General features: G+C 24.4%; 3 protein-coding genes across 3 annotated transcripts; 2 read left to right on the top strand and 1 right to left on the bottom strand.

Annotated features, from left to right (window-relative positions):
- The first annotated feature begins 631 nt into the window (after positions 1-631).
- On the top strand, positions 632-15,854 carry LOC105736314 (uncharacterized). The gene is made up of 7 exons (XM_031918509.2): positions 632-12,936; positions 13,463-13,669; positions 13,810-13,929; positions 14,014-14,271; positions 14,366-14,482; positions 14,563-14,634; positions 14,716-15,854. Exons 1-7 carry the CDS (start codon positions 1,318-1,320, stop codon positions 14,797-14,799), a joined length of 12,477 nt encoding a protein of 4,158 aa, XP_031774369.2. The 5' UTR covers positions 632-1,317; the 3' UTR covers positions 14,800-15,854.
- LOC100872261 (ADP-ribosylation factor-like protein 16) lies at positions 14,415-17,706 on the top strand. Its single transcript, XM_003696683.4, has 4 exons — positions 14,415-14,482; positions 14,563-14,634; positions 16,351-16,564; positions 16,643-17,706. Exons 3-4 carry the CDS (start codon positions 16,358-16,360, stop codon positions 16,961-16,963), a joined length of 528 nt encoding a protein of 175 aa, XP_003696731.1. The 5' UTR covers positions 14,415-14,482; positions 14,563-14,634; positions 16,351-16,357; the 3' UTR covers positions 16,964-17,706.
- Positions 16,987-21,820, bottom strand: pic (DNA damage-binding protein pic). The gene is made up of 5 exons (XM_031918512.2): positions 21,625-21,820; positions 21,403-21,551; positions 18,348-21,073; positions 17,870-18,266; positions 16,987-17,793 (listed from the first exon to the last, which is right to left on the bottom strand). Exons 1-5 carry the CDS (start codon positions 21,692-21,694, stop codon positions 17,710-17,712), a joined length of 3,426 nt encoding a protein of 1,141 aa, XP_031774372.2. The 5' UTR covers positions 21,695-21,820; the 3' UTR covers positions 16,987-17,709.
- Positions 21,821-22,182: the final 362 nt, after the last annotated feature.

Consider the following 22,182-nt stretch of genomic DNA (forward strand, 5'->3'; position numbering starts at 1 on the left):
AATTATGAAATAATTATGATATTTTAAATAATTATTATAATTAATATAAAATTTAAACTATTTAAAATAGTAATAAATTTAATATTGTAAAAATATGGTTTTTTTTATTAGAAACTAGTATCTTTTTATCAATGAATATATACATTATTTTTTTTTTACACAAAAATTTGAGCATTATCTAATAAGAAGTAAAAAAGAGTAATCATATAATAATACAAATATTTCCTTTATATTATAATTGAATGAATTAAATATATTTATAATATAAAATTATATATAATTTATATATGTAATATTATAAAAATATTAATTATGCATGTTATATAAAAAATTAAGAAAGAATTATTGCAATTAAGAATAGACATAATATACAATGAAAATAATATGAAGAAATTTATTGATAAATATTATTGAAATATTAAAAATACTTATATCTGATTCACAATTATCATTTAAATTTCATTAATTTATGTTATTTATTTTATATTTTATTATTATTATTATATTTTTTATTAATTTTTTAAATTGTAAAATATAATGATTAAAAATGATATCACTTATAACTTGTTATATTAAAAATATATACAATTAATCTAACATGTTAGTAAGTTCGTGACTGAATTTAGGTTTTTAAACATGAACAGTGAAGATGTAATTAAAAGAAAGAAATACGGAGCTGGTTATATTGGAATATATTTGTTATAAACACGATATGCGATAATATCTGAACATTGATTATCACGTGGAAAAATTCAAATTTTTCAGAAATATTTTAATTTATTGCAATCATTTGACAGCGAAATATATACTTTAATTAAGATTGGCGAAATTGATTGTGCAACATGGCGATTATATTTGAATAATAAGCGCATGTCGATTTGTTATTATTTTATTAATGTTGCAAATATTTATATATATTTTTTGCAATAATTTAGAAATAATGCGTGTATATCAATTGTGATATATATTATATCTAATATTCGTAAAAATTTAGTATTGATTAACAAGATTAAGAAGAAAAGAAATATAAAGAAACGAAAAAAATTTTTTGTATATTTCATATATAATTTCGAATTATTATTTATATTAGATTATAATCTTTCAAAGATTTGTGATAATGAAATATTAGAATGCATATTATTTCTTATATACAAATTTTTCTAAAATTCTTTATAAAAAAAATTCTAATTAAATAAATTATGCAACATGTAAAAATTTGTATGATAATTCCAGTGCATTTTAGAAATCATATGATTGTTAAAAAAATTGTAGGCTCAAATGCACTGTGATAATTAAAGTATCATAATTAACAGTGTAATGAATAGCAGTGGATATCGTGGAAGAAACTTTGGACCACGGGGAGCTCGTATAAATGGTCCAACCAATGTTTTTAATGGACCCAGATTTCCGCATCCAAGTTTTAATCATCCAAGACCACCACATAGATTATCTGGTCCTGATAAATGGATAGAACGTGCAAATTTTGTACCTTGGCAACAGAATAAAAATTTTCTTCCTCATCCACAATATAGGGGTAATTTACAATTTCGACCAAATAATAGAGGTAGAACAACAAGTCATGGAATACTAAGATTTTCTGGTCCTGGTAGACCATCAACTGCGCAATTTTGTATGGGTTTTATAAGAAATCCTATACATAGACCACCATTACTTCAAGAAGAACAAGATGAAGATAAGCCTATATTAATATCACAGACTCCTTTACTTGGTTCTGAAGAAGAACGTCAACAAAAGATTTTAGAAACTGCTGACAAATTAAAACAAAAATTATCTTCTATAACAGAAGAAGAACTTAAAAATTTTTGGGAAGATGATTTATCTGTTTTGCCAAATAATAGCTCTGAGGAAGAAAATATACGAAATAAAGGTATTCCTGAACTTAGCCATGAACCACCTGAACTTGATTTAACATTTACTGATTTTAGAGATATAGGTAGAGTTGATTGCATTAATTCAAAATTTGAAAATGTAGATAATAAATCTAATAATGAGATTTCAATTAGTTTTGAGCAAAAGTCTACAGATAATGTTATAAGTACAAACGATAAAATTACTATTATAAATGAAAATAATAAAGGAAAATCTTTAATTATTTTGGATTCAATATATGATAAAGATAACTTATTGAAAAGTGATAAATGTTATGAACAGATACATCATGATTTAACTAATTTTGAATGCAATGAAAAAAATTTACATTTTCAAAATAATAATTTTGTAGAAAGTTTAATAAGTTCAACTTCGAATAATATGAATGAAAAATCGTCAAATTTAAATGAAAATATAACAAATTTACTATCAATAGAATCAGTAAATGATTCATTACCAAAAAAATCTCCAAATATAAATGATATAGAATCAACTACAAATGATGATAATGGATTAAAAATAGATTTTTCACAAAATCAAAATATTGTGCAAGTAGATACACAGAGAATAAATGAAAATATCACACAAGACATTAACATAAATATACAACATAATGATGATTATATAGAAACAAAATTACTTGAAAATAATCAAATTCAAAATAATTTGCAAACAAATATATCTCAAGAGATAAGTCATAAAAATTTAGAAACTATTTATGATTATTCTCAAAATAGATTATCTAATTTTTCATCTTCTAATGAAGAAATTTATTCAAATATTACCTGTGATTCTACATCTGCAACATATTCAAATTATAATGATTCATCTATTTTTCAATCAAGAATTTTCAATATACCATTTAGATTCACTCCAAGAATTGGTGGGTCTAAATGTCATTGGACTTTTCAACAAAATAGAAAAAATTTATTTTTTAGGGAATCGCAAAGATTATCTTTTCATGATAATCAAATATCTTCACCAAGACATGTTGCATCATTTAAGTCAAATGATTTAATTCCAATTGAATTTGATCCAAGAGCACCACCACCATTTATGCATAATATACCTGTTTCAAGCCATGAATTTCAAAAGACTGCAATAGTGTCATTTTCTTCTAATGATTTGCCCCCTACTTTTAATCCAAATGCACCTCCTCCAAATATAAGATCAAAATCAAGTATTGAATTATCACAAGAATGGCTACAGCCTGTATCCTCTCTCGATTTAAGAGGCCAAGCAATAAATAATACTCAAAGTAATTTAAAAATTATACAATCATCTTCTGCTTTTGATCCTAGGGGACCACTTCCTAGAATTTCAAATATTCCAATAACAATTAATGAAACAGTATCTGAATTCAATCCTCAACAGCCACCACCTAAAATTCACAAAAGAGAGGAAACTCTTCAACCTCCACCAATTTTTGATCCACGACTTTCTTCTCAAGAACGTTCTAAATTAATTGCTCCCTTGGATATTTCTGGATCAAATATGGTACCACTCAATTTAATTGAAACATCGCCAGTATCAGATTTTAAAATCAGTTCTGTTACACCAAATTTTTCACAACCACCTCCTATAAATATATCGTCTCATCAAACATTTATTTCTAATGTGCAAATGAATTTTCAATCTGTTATATCACAAACAGGTAATGGACAGGAAATAATAAGAGAATTCTCATTACCTCTGCCACCTATAAGTATCACTGAATTTCCTTCATTACCACCTCTACCAAAAGAATCTTTGGTAGAAAAAAATTTTAATTCCAACCAAAATATAAGTATGGATGATGGATTAGAAGATATGCAAGAAGCAATGGAATTTGCAAAACGAATAATGAATTTGAGTGAAGAAATAAAAAATAATGATACACCTTCAACATTTTCTGAATTATCATTGACACCATCAAAAATTCCAATACCAAATGAAACTTCATCATATCATTCTTTATCAATAGAAGAGATAAATACAAATACTACAAAAAAACAGAAAAAAAAGGAAAATAAAAATAAAAAATGTAGGCAAAATGTAATTTATGGACCAGAATTGATTTTTGAAAAACAAGGACATATTACAACAATAGACGAAAAACAAAATTTACAAAATCAAAATAAAAAAACTGAAGATATATTACTATCAAATGATAAAATAAGACCTAAAGTAATATTCAATTTAAATTCCAAAACAAAAAGAATATATAAACCAGAAGACTGGCATAAAATTTCTATAAATATTTCTGATAATAAAGAAATCTCTCAACAGGAAACCACTCAAAATTTTAATAAAGAAAAAGGTATATATAATTCTAGAAAACATTATGAAATTAGAAGTAATCAAAATAAAAATGAACAAAAAGAAATTAAGATTAAAAAAAATTCAGTACATTCTGCATCACTTACAAGTATCTCTACACATGAAAAATCAGATGATATATCTTATCGTTATAAAAATTATACCAAAGATATAAAAAAATTAAAAGCACATTCCTCCAACATGATAACATTTAATAATATAACTACCCAAAAAAATCAAATGATCAATCCAAAAAAAGAATCTAAAAAACAAAATGTTCCTACCTCAGAATCTTTATGGAAAGATAGAGTAATCAATCGTTTTTTGAAAATGAGTAAAAACGATATTTGCAATATGGTGAATAATTCAAGTCTTCGTAAGTTTGATATTGTAATGAGACATCTGGTAAAGGAAAGAAGATCTTCTCTTTCTTTAGAACTGAGAAACACTGAAGATGAGAAAATGAAAGAATATGATAGAGAAGAATTTATGAATCAGTTAAATGCAATGTTAGATCCAAGTACTGTTGTAGGCATCACAGACTTACCTACAGAATTTATTCATCATCTGAGCGAAGTTTTACAACTTGATCCTATGCCATTTGATATTGAAAGTCAAAATGTAGACAATGATGAAATTGAAATTATAAATCAAAATGAAAATTTGAAAATAAATACATGTGAGTATGCAAATGAAGGAAATTTAAAAATTCAATCTTTTACTCAACAGCCAGATTCTCAAAATGTACATGAAGAAAAAATAGAAGATAATTTTTTATATAATAATGAAGAATCTATTCATTATTCCTTAAATACAGAATTAAATTTAAATACTTCACGAGAAGATACTAATTTGTCGCATAGATCAGTTTCGAACAATAGAAATTCCGAAAATGTACATAAAAAGCAACCATTATTTAATGAAACTGATTTAGATGATATATTGTCTGAAGTTACAGAAAAAACAAAGAATTTACCAAATGCAAGTTTGTCTATAAAATCGGAGAAATTAATTGAAACATGCACAGGTGCTTTATCAATACAAAGAGTAACAAAAACTTTTGACTCTAATATTTTTTCACAAATTCCTAATAAAACAGAAGCTGATCTCGATGTCATTTTTTCAGCTGGAATTGCACGCGTGAAACAACTTGATAAGAATAAAATAAATTTAGATAATTTAAGAGCACGGAAGTCTAATTCTGAAGATCGTAATACATTTAAATCCGAAAGATATGAAAGATGGAATAGAAAAGAAGATCCAGATACATTTAGGAATTTAACTAAAGAAGAATGGGAAGCAAAATATGGAATAGCAAATACTACAATATCTCCAACTATTATACGAAAAAATGTCTTTAATAGTGATGAAAATTTAACCAAAGATAAAAACAATTGCATTCAACGATATTGTTCGCCGGATTTATCTATGAGACATTTGAGTATAAGTCCTTTAACTCGTAAAATTTCTACATATAATGTAGACAAATGTATTAGCGATCCTAATGAAATTGAAGAATTGCAAAATACAGAAGGATCGGAAAGTAGTGATGAATCTAGTTTGACTAGTTCCAGTGATACCGATGAAGAAATCGTTGCTTCTAATGTGACAAAATTGTTGAAAATAATTAAAGAAAAAGAAAAAATTGCGAAGAAGAAATCGCTCAATGAAACAATCAGAGATGAAGTAGCTGCTGAAATAGAAAAGAAATGGAAAGAAAAAAATAAACATAAGGAAAGAAAATCTCGTAAATATGGAAAAAAGAAAAAAGATAAAAAAAACAAACGAAAAAGGGAAAAAAGAAAGAAGAAAAAGAGAAATTATTATTCAGACTCATCAAAATTTAGCGAAAAAATTGAAAGATCTCGATTATTGACAAAGGATGAAATTAAGAAAGAAGTAATTATCAAGCAAGAGCCGACCAAATCTGAAGAAAATGCTTCATTTAACAGTGAGATTAATAATACTATGATTAATAAGGTAATAGATTTACGAATCGAATCTCAATGTTTACAAATAGAGAAAGAACAATTATCTACAATTACAAATACAACATCACAATCTAAAAATAAATCCGTAAATATTCCAATGTTGATGCAACCGAAAACTAAAGCACAACTTAAACAAATGCCAGAGTCTAGTAACACAGATCAAATGCATATTATGAAAAAAACAATTGAAATCACAAATAATAAAACAAATAATGAAAAGATAAAAGATCTTTTAGATATGAATAAAGATAATGAAATAACAAAAAATAATAATGAACAAATAGATACTGTTTCATATACAAATTTTTCTTTGCATCAAATTCATGTATCTGTTAATAAGGAATTGCCTTCATCTATTCAACCACACGTTAAGACTATTAGCAATGATACAGCAGATATAACATCATTTAAGTCATTTAATTATAATACTTTAAATTCTGTTACTAATCTTAATATAAATAATCAGAATGTTGGTCAAAAAGTATGTACAAGTATTTCTTCGGCAGAAAACAAAAATAGCGGTTATAAAAAAATAGACATAAAGGCATATAAAGAACGTGCATTACAAAGACGTCTAAAAGAACAAACTATATCAAAAAAAAATCCTGTAAATTCTATTTCATTCATTCAAGAATCGCATGTTTTGCCTGTCAATGAATCTAACATTGAATTATTAGATGTAATGAAAGAAATGAAAACAAATGAAACGGATATAAATGAATTAAAAGATCCTCGATTAAGAATAAGATCAATAAATACTTCCTTTTTAGAAGATTCTGATAAAGAAATTAAACAGAAAATTAGCTTAAAAGAAATGGATGTTGTGCAAAAAAATGAAAAATCTTTAATACAATTACAGAATCCTAGCGAAAACAATATAATTCATCCAATAAATTCTGATTTAAATACATTTCAAGATTCTATTAAATACAAGAAATATAGAAATGATAATAAATGTTCATCACAAATAATCACTATACGAGAATTTGATGAATTTCGAAAAAAAGAAAAATCAAAATTTGAATTAGAGAAAAAAAAATCATCTTCAACTATTGACTTTTTTAAATTTAAGAATATTCGATCAGAAGGCAGTAAAGAATTGAAATTGAAAAAAGAAAAGTCCAAAAAATCTGCTGAAAAAAAGAAAAAAGATTCAAAATCAAATGAATCTAGATCTCCTATAAAAGAAAAATCTATAGAGAAATATTCCTATAAAAAGATATCTGAATACGATCAAGAATCGCTAATCTTAAATTCACATACCAATAATCAAACTGAAATTAAGAAAATAAATAATGATGTCAATGAAAATTTATGTACAATACAAATTACTGAAACGTGCTCAAAAAATATAGAAGGAATAAATGATATTAAAACTATACAAGAACAAACTAATACTAATTCTATAGTAAAACAAAAAAACCAACAATCTATTGATAATAGAGAATCAGTAAATATTGATAAGAATGTTACTCTCCAAGTTAATAAAGAAATAATTACAGAGAATCAGCAGATTATAAATCAAAATCTAATAGAAACAAAAGATGATCAAAGTTTAATAAGTTTAAGTTCAGGAGAAAAAAATAATATTAAAGAAATTGAAAAATATGCAACTGAAGTCAATAAATTACATACAATATCGACTGAATCTGAGAGTTTAAATCTCTCTCAATATTTAACTATTGAAAATTTAGATATTGAAAAAAATACATATAGCGAAATGTCATCAATAGGTTTAACTTTTTTTAATCATACTCCATCAATCGAAAAACGTATGGAAAATACAATATGTCTCGTCTCGAATCATATTAGCAAAGAATCTCATCCATTAATTGAACAAATTGATATTGATATTCAGAAAAATGATGATTCAATTAATGTTAAATTTTTGAAAAATGTTGAAACTTATAATGAATCTATTTCGGATACGAAAATGGATTCAAAAACTATTGTTAAAAACGATGGCACAAATGAAGAAACAAATAATGGAGAAGAACATAAGGATAAGTTTATATTTCAATTAAAAACTTCAGAAAATCATAATAAAATTGTTAAAAATGAAGCAAAATCTCCAGATAGTCCAAGTAGTCCATTTAAGGGTTTTTACGCAGATACGATTTGTGAAAATGATATCTGTCAAGTATCACAATTATGTAATACAAAAATGAAGACTGAAAGTAATAAAAAAAATGTAATAGAGAATTCTGATCAATTGGAAACATGTTTTAATGATAGACCCATTATTGAATCAGCAAAGGATTATAGGAATAATACTAGAAGCTTTTCTAAAAAGATAAAGAAAGATAACGAAATAATATTGATTAATAATTTAGTAAAAGAGAAACAAAATATTCAAGATAAAACAATAGATAACAATAATTTGAATATGAGAAATGAAGTCGATATAATAATATCAAAAACAGAAAACACAGATGTATCAAAGAATAAAAATGATCGAACATATAATTTTCCACCTGAACAAAAGAAAATTTTATGTCGATTTAATATAGAAAATCATGATACATTTAATGAAGATAGTAAAACATTTATTGTTTTGGATGAATATGTAGATAATGCAAATGAAAAATCAATTGAGAAATTTAGCACTCTTGATTTAGATTTTGAAGATTGTATTGCGAGAGATGCGAATATTTTTACGAATAAATCATTACAGGTAGAAGAAAATTCGATGAACAATATTAAATCATCATGTTTTGATCCAATAATTTTTAACAAAGTATCGGAAAGTATATTTGATAAAAAAGATAGTGTCAATAAAGAACAAAGTCATAATAATATAATTTCTATGCATGAAAAAGAAAAATCTACATTATCACAAAAAAATATTTCCTTTTCAAAGAAATTATTTGCACCTGTAGAAAGAACTATAAATATTACAGATATAGTTTCTTGCACTTCTGAATCGAATATTGAAGAATCAAAAATGCCAAACATTACTGAACCAATTAATTCGATTATTTCAGATATTTCAATAGAATGTTCGCAAAATATTATTAGCACTACATCTAAAGATATTTCTCAAAAAACTGAAGAAACTCCTGAATCATCTGTAATAGAAATGAGAATTGAAAAAGAAAATCATAATTTTACTATACCAGAGAATAATTCACGACATAATCTTGAATCTTTGAATGCAGCAGTCACATCTTCTGAAAATAAAACTTCAGAAAAGCTAAATATTTTAACAGAAGATACAAATACACCTTCAGAAAATTGTTCATTTATTGCATCAATATCTGAAACAATATCTGAAAAAAATGCAGAATTTTTAGTATTGGAAACCCAAGAAGAATTAGATCATAATTCTACAGATCAACAAGTATTAGTTCCTTTTGAAATAAAAATGTCCAATAATAAAAATGCATCAATTGATTCTGCTATAGAATATGAAGCATCAAAAAGTTCAAATAAAACAATTTCGAAAAAATTAAATCAAAAAAAGAGGAATATAATATTAAATAATATAAAAAATAAATCGAGAATGCGTTTAAATCGATGTAAGCATAAAAAACAAAAGCATAATATTTCTAAGAAAATAATAAAAGAAGTTATAAAATCAGATACTATAAAAATTACACATCCAACCACAAAAGCAGATGTCATGGCTAGGATGATCGAAATTGATGTTGAGATTCATAAATTAATGACAGAAAAAATGACTCTCTATAAGATGGTGACAACTTTACCAAATGACGATAATTTACAACAAAATAATGTAACATACGAAAATAAAGAAGTTGGAATACCAGTGATTAAACCTCAAACATCATCTATGTTAATGTCACAATTAATTCAGAATATTGAAACTAATCCTATAACAAATCAATGTGTCAAAAAAAATAAAGAAAATTTATCTATAAATGACATTCCAAATAATCCTATGCAATCAAATAGATTTAAGGCATTACATAAATATGATCATTATACAGAAAAAAAAGAAAGTTGTACTTTTAATTCTGATGATGAAATTGCATATCATATTGGAGATATCAAATCATTAAATCCGGTAAAAAGAAAGAGAAAAAAATCTAAAAAACTAATTAAAAAATTGGAAAATAAATTAAATAGTAATATATCTAGTAAGGATATACAAAATACAATGACAGAAAAAATAAAAGTTAATGATATAACACATTTAACATCTCAAAAAATCAATATAAAACAAGGAATAATACGACAAGATTCTGATCAGATATCAGTGAATGAAATCAAATCTCAAGAAGATATGAACAAAATATCTATACAGCAAATTGAATTATCTAATAAAGATAAAATAGAGATGTTGAAATCTCAAGAAATTGACAAAATTATTGAATCTACTGAATCAGTTGAAAGAAATATTCAGACAAAAATACAAACACTTAATGAAAGAAATTATTTAAAAGATAATGAAAAAAATATTGAAATTTTAAGCAAAAAAAATATCAATGTAGATAATAAAAATAATGATGAAAAGAATATAGAAAAATCATCAGAGAATAAAACACCGGAAAGATCATCAATATATTCGGATGATAGTACTTGGGATTCTCTTCTTCAAAATTCAAGCGTAGATGATCAAAAGAAACCAACCACAGGACTTGCTCTTTTAGAGGAAACATATAAGAAAGAAATGGCAAAAACACGAAGAATAAAAGCCGAAGCACGAAAAAAGAAAAAGAAAAAATTGCAAAATTTATTGCAATCTGTAAATATTTTAACTCCTGATGAGGAAGAGCTACCACTTTCTATATTATATATAAAAAAATTGCATCAGAAGAAAAAATTATTGGATTCTTTAGAACAGCAAATGAAACAACAAACAAATCATAATTCACAATTGTGGAAAAACGTAGTTGAAGTAATAAATGTGGCAAAAAATAAAACGGAAGATCTTGAATCATTTGAAAAACAATCAATTGCAGGCGTTATATCTCATGTATTAAATTCAGAAAAAAATATTGAATCTAATGAAAATAAAGAGAAACAAATAGATTTGAAATCAAGAAATATTACGGAATTTTATACTGAATCATTAATAAACCATGAAAATAAAAATGAAAGAAATAACAATTCTAAACAAAATAATTTACAAATATTATCTGATAAATCGCAAGAATTTTTAAATAATAAACATTTTCAAAAAAATTTGGAAATCAATGTATCATCAAAAATTGCAAATGATTTATCCGAAATATCTATATGTGATACATATATGAATATAAAAGAAAATTTAGCAAAATCTTGTGAACAACAAACTATGAAAAATAATAACATAGAAATTAATCAAATGAATTCATTAGAAGATTCAAATTCATGTCTTATAGAATCAAATTTAAATAATATACATAATAATCAAAATATTTCGAATACTTCAGGAAATTCGGATATAGAAAAAATTGAAAAAAAAACTGATAAGACAGACATGGAATTTTATTTTCAAAAGAAACTTGTTAATATTGAAAAGAATATTACAACACAAGAAGTTATTAACAATCAATTGATAATAACATCTGAGGATGTTGAAAAAAATTACGATACTTTAATTGAATCCAATAATGATAAAAACATTATAATTATAAATGAAAAAGAAAAAATAAATTCAAAAATACAAAATGTAAATGAAGAAAAATTACAAGATAATAAAGATAATAATACTATTAAAGAATTTAATAATATATATCAGGATGAACATTTTATAAGTCTCAAGGAACATAAAGAACATAATAAACTTTCAAATGAAGAAAATAATAATCAGAAATCCATTTCTTCTTTTATTGAGAATATAGAAGTATCAAAAAATGATATATTTGGTAAAAAGTTATGTAAACGTAAAAGAGGAAACAACAAAACTCCTCTTCGACGAAGCTCAAGATATGCTGAAGAATCTGCAAAACGTATAAAACTAGAAGTTGATATTTGCTTAAATAAACAAGAGGAAATGAATTCCAGGATGTCTCCGAATACATTGTCTGTATCATTATCACCATGTGAAGAAATTAAAACTATATTTACAAATTCTAAAAAGAATCGCAGTATTCAAAAACCAATAATAAATAGAAAGCGTTGCACGCCTATGTCTCCAGAAATTGAAATTCTATCACATGAATCGAATTTAAATAATAAATCAATGAAAGCAATTAAAAAATACAAAAAACATACAATGTCCGAAATGATGAATTGTATAGTACGAGTAGTAGATTGTAAACATACGATTTTAAATCCAACTATAAGTTTAAATTTATTACAAAAGTATGGAATATCCAGAATTAATACGAACATGTATTCTAATTCTTCAGAAATAGATTTTCTAGATTCTATGCAATCAACATCAACTAAAGACATATTGACTATATGTACAAAACAAGCATCATTGACCGAATTTTCACAAACTCAAACTTCAAAATTAATTAAAACATTTGATGATACAACACGATCCACTACTGATCAAATAAATCTCGTTAAAATCAAAAAAATATCGAAATCTATAAAAAATTCACTTGTAAATGATAAAGAAGAATATATTAACAATGATACCGAAATTATGCCAATTTTAATAAAAGAACCAAATACTATGGATAATATACAAAATTACGATAAGCCAGATATTGAAATTATGGAAGAAAAAATGAAAGTTATCAAGAATCAACAATACAATAATTGTGAATCGACACCGACTGTGATAAATATGACAGAAGATAAAGAACTACTGAGAACACAATATACAGTACATAAAGGTCCCATTTTAGATATTAAGGTAAAGAAAAAGCGACATCATAATAAAACCAGAATGAAATGAAAACATTAAAATAACTTATTTATTCTTATTTTTCTGAGTTAGATAAATTTATATTTTTTTAAATATTTATAATATATTAAATCTATTTATTTTATAAATATATATATATTTCTATATTTTTTTATTGAAGAATGTATTTTATTTGTTTTGATTACATTTTATTTGTTCTTTATTTTTATTTTTATAAAGAATTCTATTGACATTCTATATATATATATAGATAAATGTACAAATACAAAGAAATAGTTAATAAAATTTAAAAAATAATTATTTTTTAAATTTTTATTTGTTATTTTTCTTGGCCTTATGAATTATTTTTTATTTATTTTATAATTATACAATTATTTATTTTATGTTTATTTTTATTTTTAACTATAATTTTATGATTCAATTATTAATGTAAAATAAATAACTTTTATGAAAATACTAGAAGTTTGATTAAATTTAACAAATTAATAATAAAAATAAATATATTTTTTTATAGGTTTTTGAGAATTCATTTCTAGCTGCAAGTGAAGATGGTAGAATATATAGATATAATCAAACATCTAATGGAATATTAAACATTTACAAAGGTCATAAAGCAGCAGTTACTTGTTTATATGTATATAATGCAAACAGCATAGATATTAACAAAGAATGGATGTTTTCTGGTTCATTAGATGGAACTTTACGATGTTACAATATAATGGTAAATAATATATTTATCTATAAATTTAATGTAATATATAATGTAATGTTATTATTTATTTCATTTTTCTATATATTATCATATATTGAATTATTATCTTGTTATATACTTATATATTATAAATATTAAATTTTATTTAGACTGGAATACAAATAAGAGATACAACAGATATAAGTAGTCCAATACAATGTATGGATGAAGCATGGGGAATAATTTTTATTGGCACTAAATCAGGTCATGTATCACGTTATCATATGAAGGTTTGTTGAAAAATTTTTGAAATAAAATTATTTTTGTATAATAGATATGAGTTATCTTTATAATGAAAGACATAAATATTTCAGTCAGGTATAATTAAAGGAAATAGCATACAATTCTCAGATAAGTCTGTGTTAGCTTTAAAAGCAACTAATGAGGGTCCACGACGAGTTCTTATTGTAGCATCACGTAATCAGCCGATAACAATACGAGATGCTCAGAACGGCCTATTTCTTCGCACGATTTGTGGTCAAAAAAGTCATACAGTATATAGTTTGATGCGTGATTATAATTTTATTTATTGTGGTACGAGTAGCACATCTATACCTGTATTTGATTTTACGGTTCGTAATAACATAGTATATATATCTTATCATATTATTATTGTAATATTACATTATTATATAAAAATCATTCTTTATTTTTTTTATTTTATAGAATGGTGAACAAACAATGCAGTATAATGCTGGTGTAGGAATCGTATGCATGCGTTTATATAAACAATTATTGTTTGCTGGTTGTTATGATGGAAATATTTATGTATTTGATACAAAGGTTAATATTAAACATAATAAAATATAAATAATAATAATGAAATATTAATAGTAAAAATTATATTAATTTTTATATTTTAGAATCATCGACTTGTATGTAGTATTCCAGGACCTGGTAATATGTTATTAAGTATGGAAGTCATAGATAATAAGGTATATTATTTTCATAATAAAATATTTATTAAAATATTATTAGAATATTATATTAAATGTAATATTAAATTGTTTTCTTAGATTATAGCTGGTAGCAAAGATAAACGTTTGCAGTCATGGCAAATGCCTGAACAAGTACTATCTTTATTATTGAATCAAGTTTGAACTGATAGATTCTAATCTAGTCGTACTCCTAAAAAAAATTTTAAATTTGGAGTATAATCTATTTATAATGACCATTTATAAAATATTTATACAGATTCAAAATATTTAATCTGTAATATATATATATATATATATATATATATATATATATATATATATATATATATATATATATATACATATATACATATAATTTTATTTAAGAAACAATGCACATAAATAATATAAATATGTTTGTACAAAAAATTAGATAAATTATTGATATTTTGCGGTAAAATACGAGTATTTATAGTAAATTCAAAAAACTTATTAGAGTCTTACACTTTATTCTATTTTAATATTTCACAATTCGCACTATTGGGAATAAACTTCCTGTGCCTTGTGCGAAATACATATTGCTTTTTTTTATATTTTATATTCTTCAATAAAAATATAAAAAAATGTAATTTTAATTTAAAAAAAAAAAAAGCATCATTATCATTTAAAGTTCTTAAACTTTTGCACTTATTTTTTTCTTTTGTACCTGCATTTTTAAATGTTATCAGATTATATATCTAAGTACATAATAAATATAAGTATTAGTAATAATTATATTGTTATTTTACATTAAATTTATAAGTAGCTGACAACATTTCATAATTTGCTTGAATGCAAAGAATTGAAGTATATTAAACTAAACTTATATGGAAAAATTTATTTGAATTAAATAAATAAGAAATATGAATTTAATTTATTGATAGAATGCATATCTTTTCAAATAAGAAATGCTATAATAATTTTTGCGTTGTAAATCTTTGTCATTAAATTGTTATCTATTTTTTATCTATTAATATATGATATTATAATTAATAATTAATATATTTCTTTAATAAACCGGAAGAAAGATATGTTTCTGTCAATGATATTAACAAAAAATGTTAAAAAAATTTATTTATATTAATATATTATGAAAATTTTTATTTTGAGAAAATATAATATGCAAAAAATTATATTTTGTTTTATCTTTAACATATATAATTTCATTTAATTAACATTTTGTATTTATAAATTATATTATTATTTACATATATCAATGAATGTGCTAAATTATAAATTCATTATGTATTTAGTATTTGTTATAAATATAATAATAAAATATTGTTTTCGTAATATTTATTTTTGAAGAAAAGTTTTCTATATAAATTAGTAACAATAATTTACTAATAATAATTTTTAAATTTTATATATTAAATTATACGAAAGTCTTACATAAACAAATGCAATAAAATATCTCAAAATTTGTATAATTAAAAATTAAATTGAGAAAAAATATTTATAGCTATTTTTTTAATTTTTATTTTATTTAATCCTAAACTATTAAATCCTAAATTATCATATTATTTTAAATTTTATTTTGTATAATGAAATAATCAATTGATAATTGATATTAATAAATAATATAGTTACTATAGAAAAACATTTATTAAATCAATAATTTTCTGTACTTATACATATAAAATATACGATCAATTTACGAATGCATAACAATATAAATATTTTTTAAATTAATAGATTTAATATGTGTCTTTGTCTTGGTCCTATTAAATCGGGAAAAACATTTTTAATGAAACGTTTACAAGGAGATAAAATAGACTATGCAACTCATACCGTTTCTACAAATGGTATAAATCTTTTTACTATAAAAAACGACACTGGTGAATTTGATATACTTATTAAAGAAATAGGTGGAAGTATGGCACCAATATGGAAACATTACTTTGATAAGGTGAATTTTTTTATAAAAGTTTTGAATTTAAATTCCAAAATCACTTTATAATTTTATAGAAGTTATTTTATTTTTTAGACACAAAAACTTATTTATGTAATAGATACAAGCAATCTCTGTCAAATAAGTGCGGCAGGAGTATTACTTTACTCATTATTAGTCGATCCTAGATTGCGAAATATAAAAGTCGCATTAACATTGAATAAAATGGATCTTTCTTATCGTCAAATGCGCAATGAAGCCCTACTTATGCTACAATATTCACGTTTGCAAAAAGAAGTTACTCAAGAATTATCTGTATTTGAAACTAGTGGAATGACTGATCAAGGTATTGAAGAATTAAGAAACTGGTTATTTGATCCGATCTCTTTAAAATTTTCAATAAATTCAAAAAAGTAAAAATAATATATAATACAAAATAATTTTATCAGAAAATGGATATTTTTTTTTATTTACACTCAATGTTACAAATAATATAAGGATTCTATGAATAACTTTTCAATAACATTTGTCAGATTTTTCTAGAAAATCTAAAAATTTCTTCAAAAGTGAAATTATTTAATATTGAGCGTACAAGATTCATATAATTTGATGTTAATATAATTAATTAACTCATGTATTTTTTAATATATTTTCGAAACGTTAAAAAAAAAATTATATAATTATCAATCAAAAAGTTTCTAAATTAATTTAAAATAAAAATTATTTAAATAAATGTTATTTATTATTACAAGAAATACATTGTATTTGATATAATTATAAGAATACTGAAATAGATATATTGAAAACATTTGATTTTTATTTTTATCGATTTATACTAATAGTATATTTTTAAAATAAGTTTAGAAACTTTTTGATTATTTATATATGCGTATGTACGAGATTTGATGCAAACTATCATGATAATATAAACAGTACAATTAAAGTACAAGCATATACAACAAGAAAACAAAACAATATGATTTCCACAAAAATTAGAAAGAAGAAAAATATAGTTTGTTGCTATCTTGTACTAATAATGATAAATACATAAATGTTTATACATTTCTTAATTAGTTTCTCAAATATTTAAGATTTTTCTTATAAATCTATTCGTGAGCCTTTCAAAATATAATAAACTATACAAGAATCAGCAAAAATTATGCCTAATGTATCCTTGTAAGATCTTCCACTATTTTTACAAGATCATCTACTGTTGCTTCTTTTTTCATGCCGCTGGGATCGTCAATCTATTAATGAAAAAATGAATTAAAAATATGATAAGCTATATACATATTAAATAATTTAAGAAACAATTTAATATACCATAAGACCACTTGCAACTTCTGCCATTTTATCAGGACTCAAATCAAGAAAACTTTCGATTAAATCTCCATCTATAAAACCTTCACATTGTTCAATTTTTAATTCTGTATTAAAACTTCTCCAAAAGTTATGTTCTATTTTACCAACACTTTTTATTACACTTGTTAATCTATCTTCAAGATTTCTTAAGAATTCATAAAATATAAATGGAATTTGTGTAACTAAACCAATTGCACCGCTAACAGTACCAAACAATACGCAACCTTGTGTAGGTGTACTTGATTCACCTAAATTTTGCATTACTAAAGATCCATGTCGAAAAACATTAACCATATCACCCAAATGAAATTGTCCAACTTCTTGCATTTGTTGTCTTTCATCTTCTGAAGTGGCAGCACTAAAATAAATTTTAATTTATTATTTTATAATATTAATATGTATATAAATATAATACAAATTTATCAAATTAACAATTTACCTATCTTTTTGGCAAACAAATAAATTAAAGCAATTTTCTGCACCCAAAAAGGTATCATCATCTAAAATTTCAATGGCAGTCATCCAATTTGGATTATAATCTCTTGCTATTTCTTCAAAACAACCTTCCATTGTTTTATATTGCAACAATGTAAGAGATCTCATAAGATCTCCAACTAAAATAAAATCGCCTTTACTTTTTAAGTAAAGAGCAATAATATTATTAAAATGACTACATTCTAATCTGAGTTCTTTTTCTGCTGTCCATTCAAATAAACGAACAGTGCTATTTATACTAGCAAGAAGTTTTCCATTAAATTCAGTTAAAGAATAACATGATCCTTTAATTTCTTTTTCAGCTACTTGTGTAAGTTTTCCATCACTCCAATGATATAAAAGTATTCTACCCATTTTTGGTTCAGTTTCATCTGGATGAACAAGTGCAGTTCCAACTATGTAATAGGAAGTAGGATCTTCACCTAATTTTGTTGATATCAATGATAATGCATATTCAGTGGGCATTAACATATGTGCATGTAAAACTTCAAAAGTATGTTGATCAATGATAAGTAGATTATGTACTTCAATTTCTTGACAAATGTCACTAGCTGTATGTCCTGTAGGTTTATTATAAGATGCAATATGACTGCTGCTAGATGTAGAAGCTGCTTGTGTAGATGCTGAATGTCTTACAATGCTAACACCACTACTATCCTGGATGTCAACACGCATTGTTATTACTCCAAATGTTTGAGAACTTTCTTGGTAAGCAATTCGTCTTGGTGATTCTCCAAGAGGAACAGTTCGAATGTGTAATTTTTGAATTTCATCAATTGTTCCAATTGTTACTGTACTATCAGTTGCTAATGCTAAACTATCAGGATATGATTCTGCATTTAAAGAACACATATGATTTACCTCCTTTAAGTTAACATTGCTGAATACTAGTTTATGATTCGACGAATAAATTACAGTAGGCCTATCGGAACATGCAAAAACATTAGTGGTGAACAATGATCTGAAAGTTCTTAAAACTGTTGGTTGTGTACCTAAAGTAACTTTCTTTTTGTCAGAAAGTATACCATTTTGCTTGTGTAAAGTAAAATAATACATGCTACCATCTCCAAGAGCACAAAGCAGATATGTATTACCTTCAAAACATGTCATTAAAATAGATCTAGGTATAATTTCACCACCAAGTAATTCTTTATTAATTTCTTCTAAAGCAGGTAAAGTTAAAATATGAACAGAAATATGTGTCCATAAACCTACTGCAGCAATTTTTGCTTCTGTATTACCATCCAATGGAGATATATCTAAACAAGCAACTTCATATTGTAAAGTAGTAAATCCTTTTGGTAAAATTTGCCCACATGAAATTTCTAAATAAAATAAATCATTTCCAGTAGCACAAAGTACTTGTGTGCCATTACAAGCAACTACACTAATAGTTCTTTTATTTTCTGGCTCCCATTCAGAAACAACTGTTTTAGTTTCATATGAAATTAATCTAGCAGATGTTGGCGTTATCTGAATAAATAAATCATTTGTAACATTCCCAGTATGGAAAGTTTGTTCATCAGCAACAAAACCTGGAATATCTGTTTCTTCAACTTCTTCTCCATTTAAGGTCAAAATTCTGGTTTGTCCAACAAAAGATAAAACCAAGGTATTATCAAAATTGCCACCACCAATTTTTAATGCCCACATACCCTTGATACCTGGCAAATCTATGCTTGCATGTTCTTCAATACCTATTCCATTTCTTATAATTCTAAGAGAACCTTCCTTGAAAGCTCCAGAACATGTAACCATCTGTCCTTGACCTTGTCTTTCAAGATCAACTACTGCCATGTCAACTATTGGTGCTAAATTTGTAAATGTTTCCATTGGTACACAATACGAACCATTTTCATCTGCTTTTGTAATTAATTTAACTAATTGTGAATCACCCAATCTACTACCAACAAATATTACTCCATTATCTAAATATGTAATACATTCTGGTATACTAATTTCTCCTAGAAGTTCAACTTTTAAATCTTTCACAACTTGCGTACCATCTGTTTTTTTTTCTTGTTCTACAAATAACATAAACAAATGTCCAGCCATGTCTCCTAACAAATAACGAAGTCCTTGATTATCGACTTTAGCATAGCATGTAATAGTACTCTGTTTGATAATTGGAGGCACAACAGCAACATATGTATTCCCATCATGATATAATATACTTTCTTGACCTATTATTATTGCACCACAAATAGGAGAAGGTACAGGAATAACTATCATAGCTTCACGTTCTACATTATCCTGTCTCCAAGGTATTTTAACAAATTCTTTATCTCTTAAAGAAATTTCATGTGTTTTAACATGTCTTCCATTAATATCTTGGTGAATTAAAATTAATGTAGGATTAGCACATCCGTGAAGAAAATTTACATCCTGTACTTGATGTTCTTCCATACGTATTGATGATGCTTTTAATTCTGGATTATCTTTATCAAGAGGTATAATTTTAAAGAGACCATCATATAATCGTAGACCAATTACACGTGCTTTAGGATCAATTACAGCTTTGATTCCTGTTTCTGAAGCTTTTCCAATACGATCTGCTACATTTCCATGTGCTTTTGTTATAATTTCTATATTTTCTCCTTCTCCAATACATTCCAAAATCATAGCATTATAACGTGTAGTTAAAAGAAACAAAAGATCTTTTTTTTCATGCTGTAGAGATATTCCAATCAATTAATTACATATTGATTTATTTTAATATGATTTAAAAATCATATTAATTTATTTATATTATTTATATTTTATATTATATTTTATACTTATTATTTATATTTATATGCAATAATATATGTGCATGAATGAAAAATAATTAATTCTTTATACATATAAGGTTATATTATTCTTAATAAAATAAAAATATCATAAATATATGTATTAAATAAAATATGCGAATTTCATTATATTTAATATCAACATGAAAATATGAAAATAAAAAAAATAATTTATGAAAATTAACAAATAAGATACTAGTATAACCTTACCGGCGGCCGAAAAAACTTAACAACTGCAATTTTCCCATAAATTCCAACTTCTTTTAATGGTCTTAAACCTTCTGGAGTAACAAGATATATTTCTAATCGAACATTTTTTGCTAAAATGAGGTTCAAATCCGTAGGGGAAGTAAAATTACCTTGATACGTAAAAAGAAAAGAATTGTTTATCTATGTAAGCGTAGAATTTTTTTGTACATTTCTCTTACTTACCTGTCACACATGCGGTGACAGCTGTAGGCTTGTGTGCCGTTACTACATAATGATGAGACATCGCTTTCATAATATTTAATCCAACAACTTTTAGAAACTTGTTAACACTTCAACCATAAGATACGACCAAACGCTGGCCTTGCGTGCTTTTCAATTTCACGCGCCACGAAGTTAGCAACGATTCACAGTGTATTAAGCCTGGTTCACAATAAACATAAGGAATATTTTAAAATAAAATTTTAAATAAAAGTTACTTCTTATATTGCTTATTCAGCAAATATACATATTTAAATTGAAACTTAATTTCATAAAAAAAAAATGCAAAAAAATTATGTATCTCATATTCAATTAGAAAATGCGAATTAATTATTTAAATTTTTTGTTATTTAAATTCATTTCTTAAAAAAACACTTTTTTATAGATAGAATTCCGTTTATCACTTTTTTAAGAAATAAAAAAAATTAAATTGTATGTACATTTTACAATATATCTTATGATACTAACAATATACATATTTATTAAATTTTTATGGGGATCTTATATTCTATATCATAATAA

This window comes from Apis florea, unplaced genomic scaffold, assembly GCF_048593485.1.
Source record: "Apis florea isolate Af1SG1 unplaced genomic scaffold, ASM4859348v1 contig_2350_pilon, whole genome shotgun sequence".
In the NCBI taxonomy this organism is placed as follows: Eukaryota; Metazoa; Arthropoda; class Insecta; order Hymenoptera; family Apidae; genus Apis; species Apis florea.

Bases quoted from the DNA above. Each gene is read 5' to 3' on its own strand.
- pic (XM_031918512.2), bottom strand. From the start codon at position 21,694: ATGAAAGCGATGTCTCATCATTATGTAGTAACGGCACACAAGCCTACA. The intron at 21,074-21,402 runs GTAAGGTTATAC...ATATCTCTACAG, and splicing joins TTAAGTTTTTTCGGCCGCCG to CATGAAAAAAAAGATCTTTT. The intron at 18,267-18,347 runs GTAAATTGTTAA...AATTTATTTTAG, and splicing joins TTTGTTTGCCAAAAAGATAG to TGCTGCCACTTCAGAAGATG.
- LOC105736314 (XM_031918509.2), top strand. From the start codon at position 1,318: ATGAATAGCAGTGGATATCGTGGAAGAAACTTTGGACCACGGGGAGCT. The intron at 14,272-14,365 runs GTTCGTAATAAC...TTTATTTTATAG, and splicing joins TACCTGTATTTGATTTTACG to AATGGTGAACAAACAATGCA. The intron at 14,635-14,715 runs GTATATTATTTT...TTGTTTTCTTAG, and splicing joins TGGAAGTCATAGATAATAAG to ATTATAGCTGGTAGCAAAGA.
- LOC100872261 (XM_003696683.4), top strand. From the start codon at position 16,358: ATGTGTCTTTGTCTTGGTCCTATTAAATCGGGAAAAACATTTTTAATG. The intron at 16,565-16,642 runs GTGAATTTTTTT...TTTATTTTTTAG, and splicing joins GGAAACATTACTTTGATAAG to ACACAAAAACTTATTTATGT.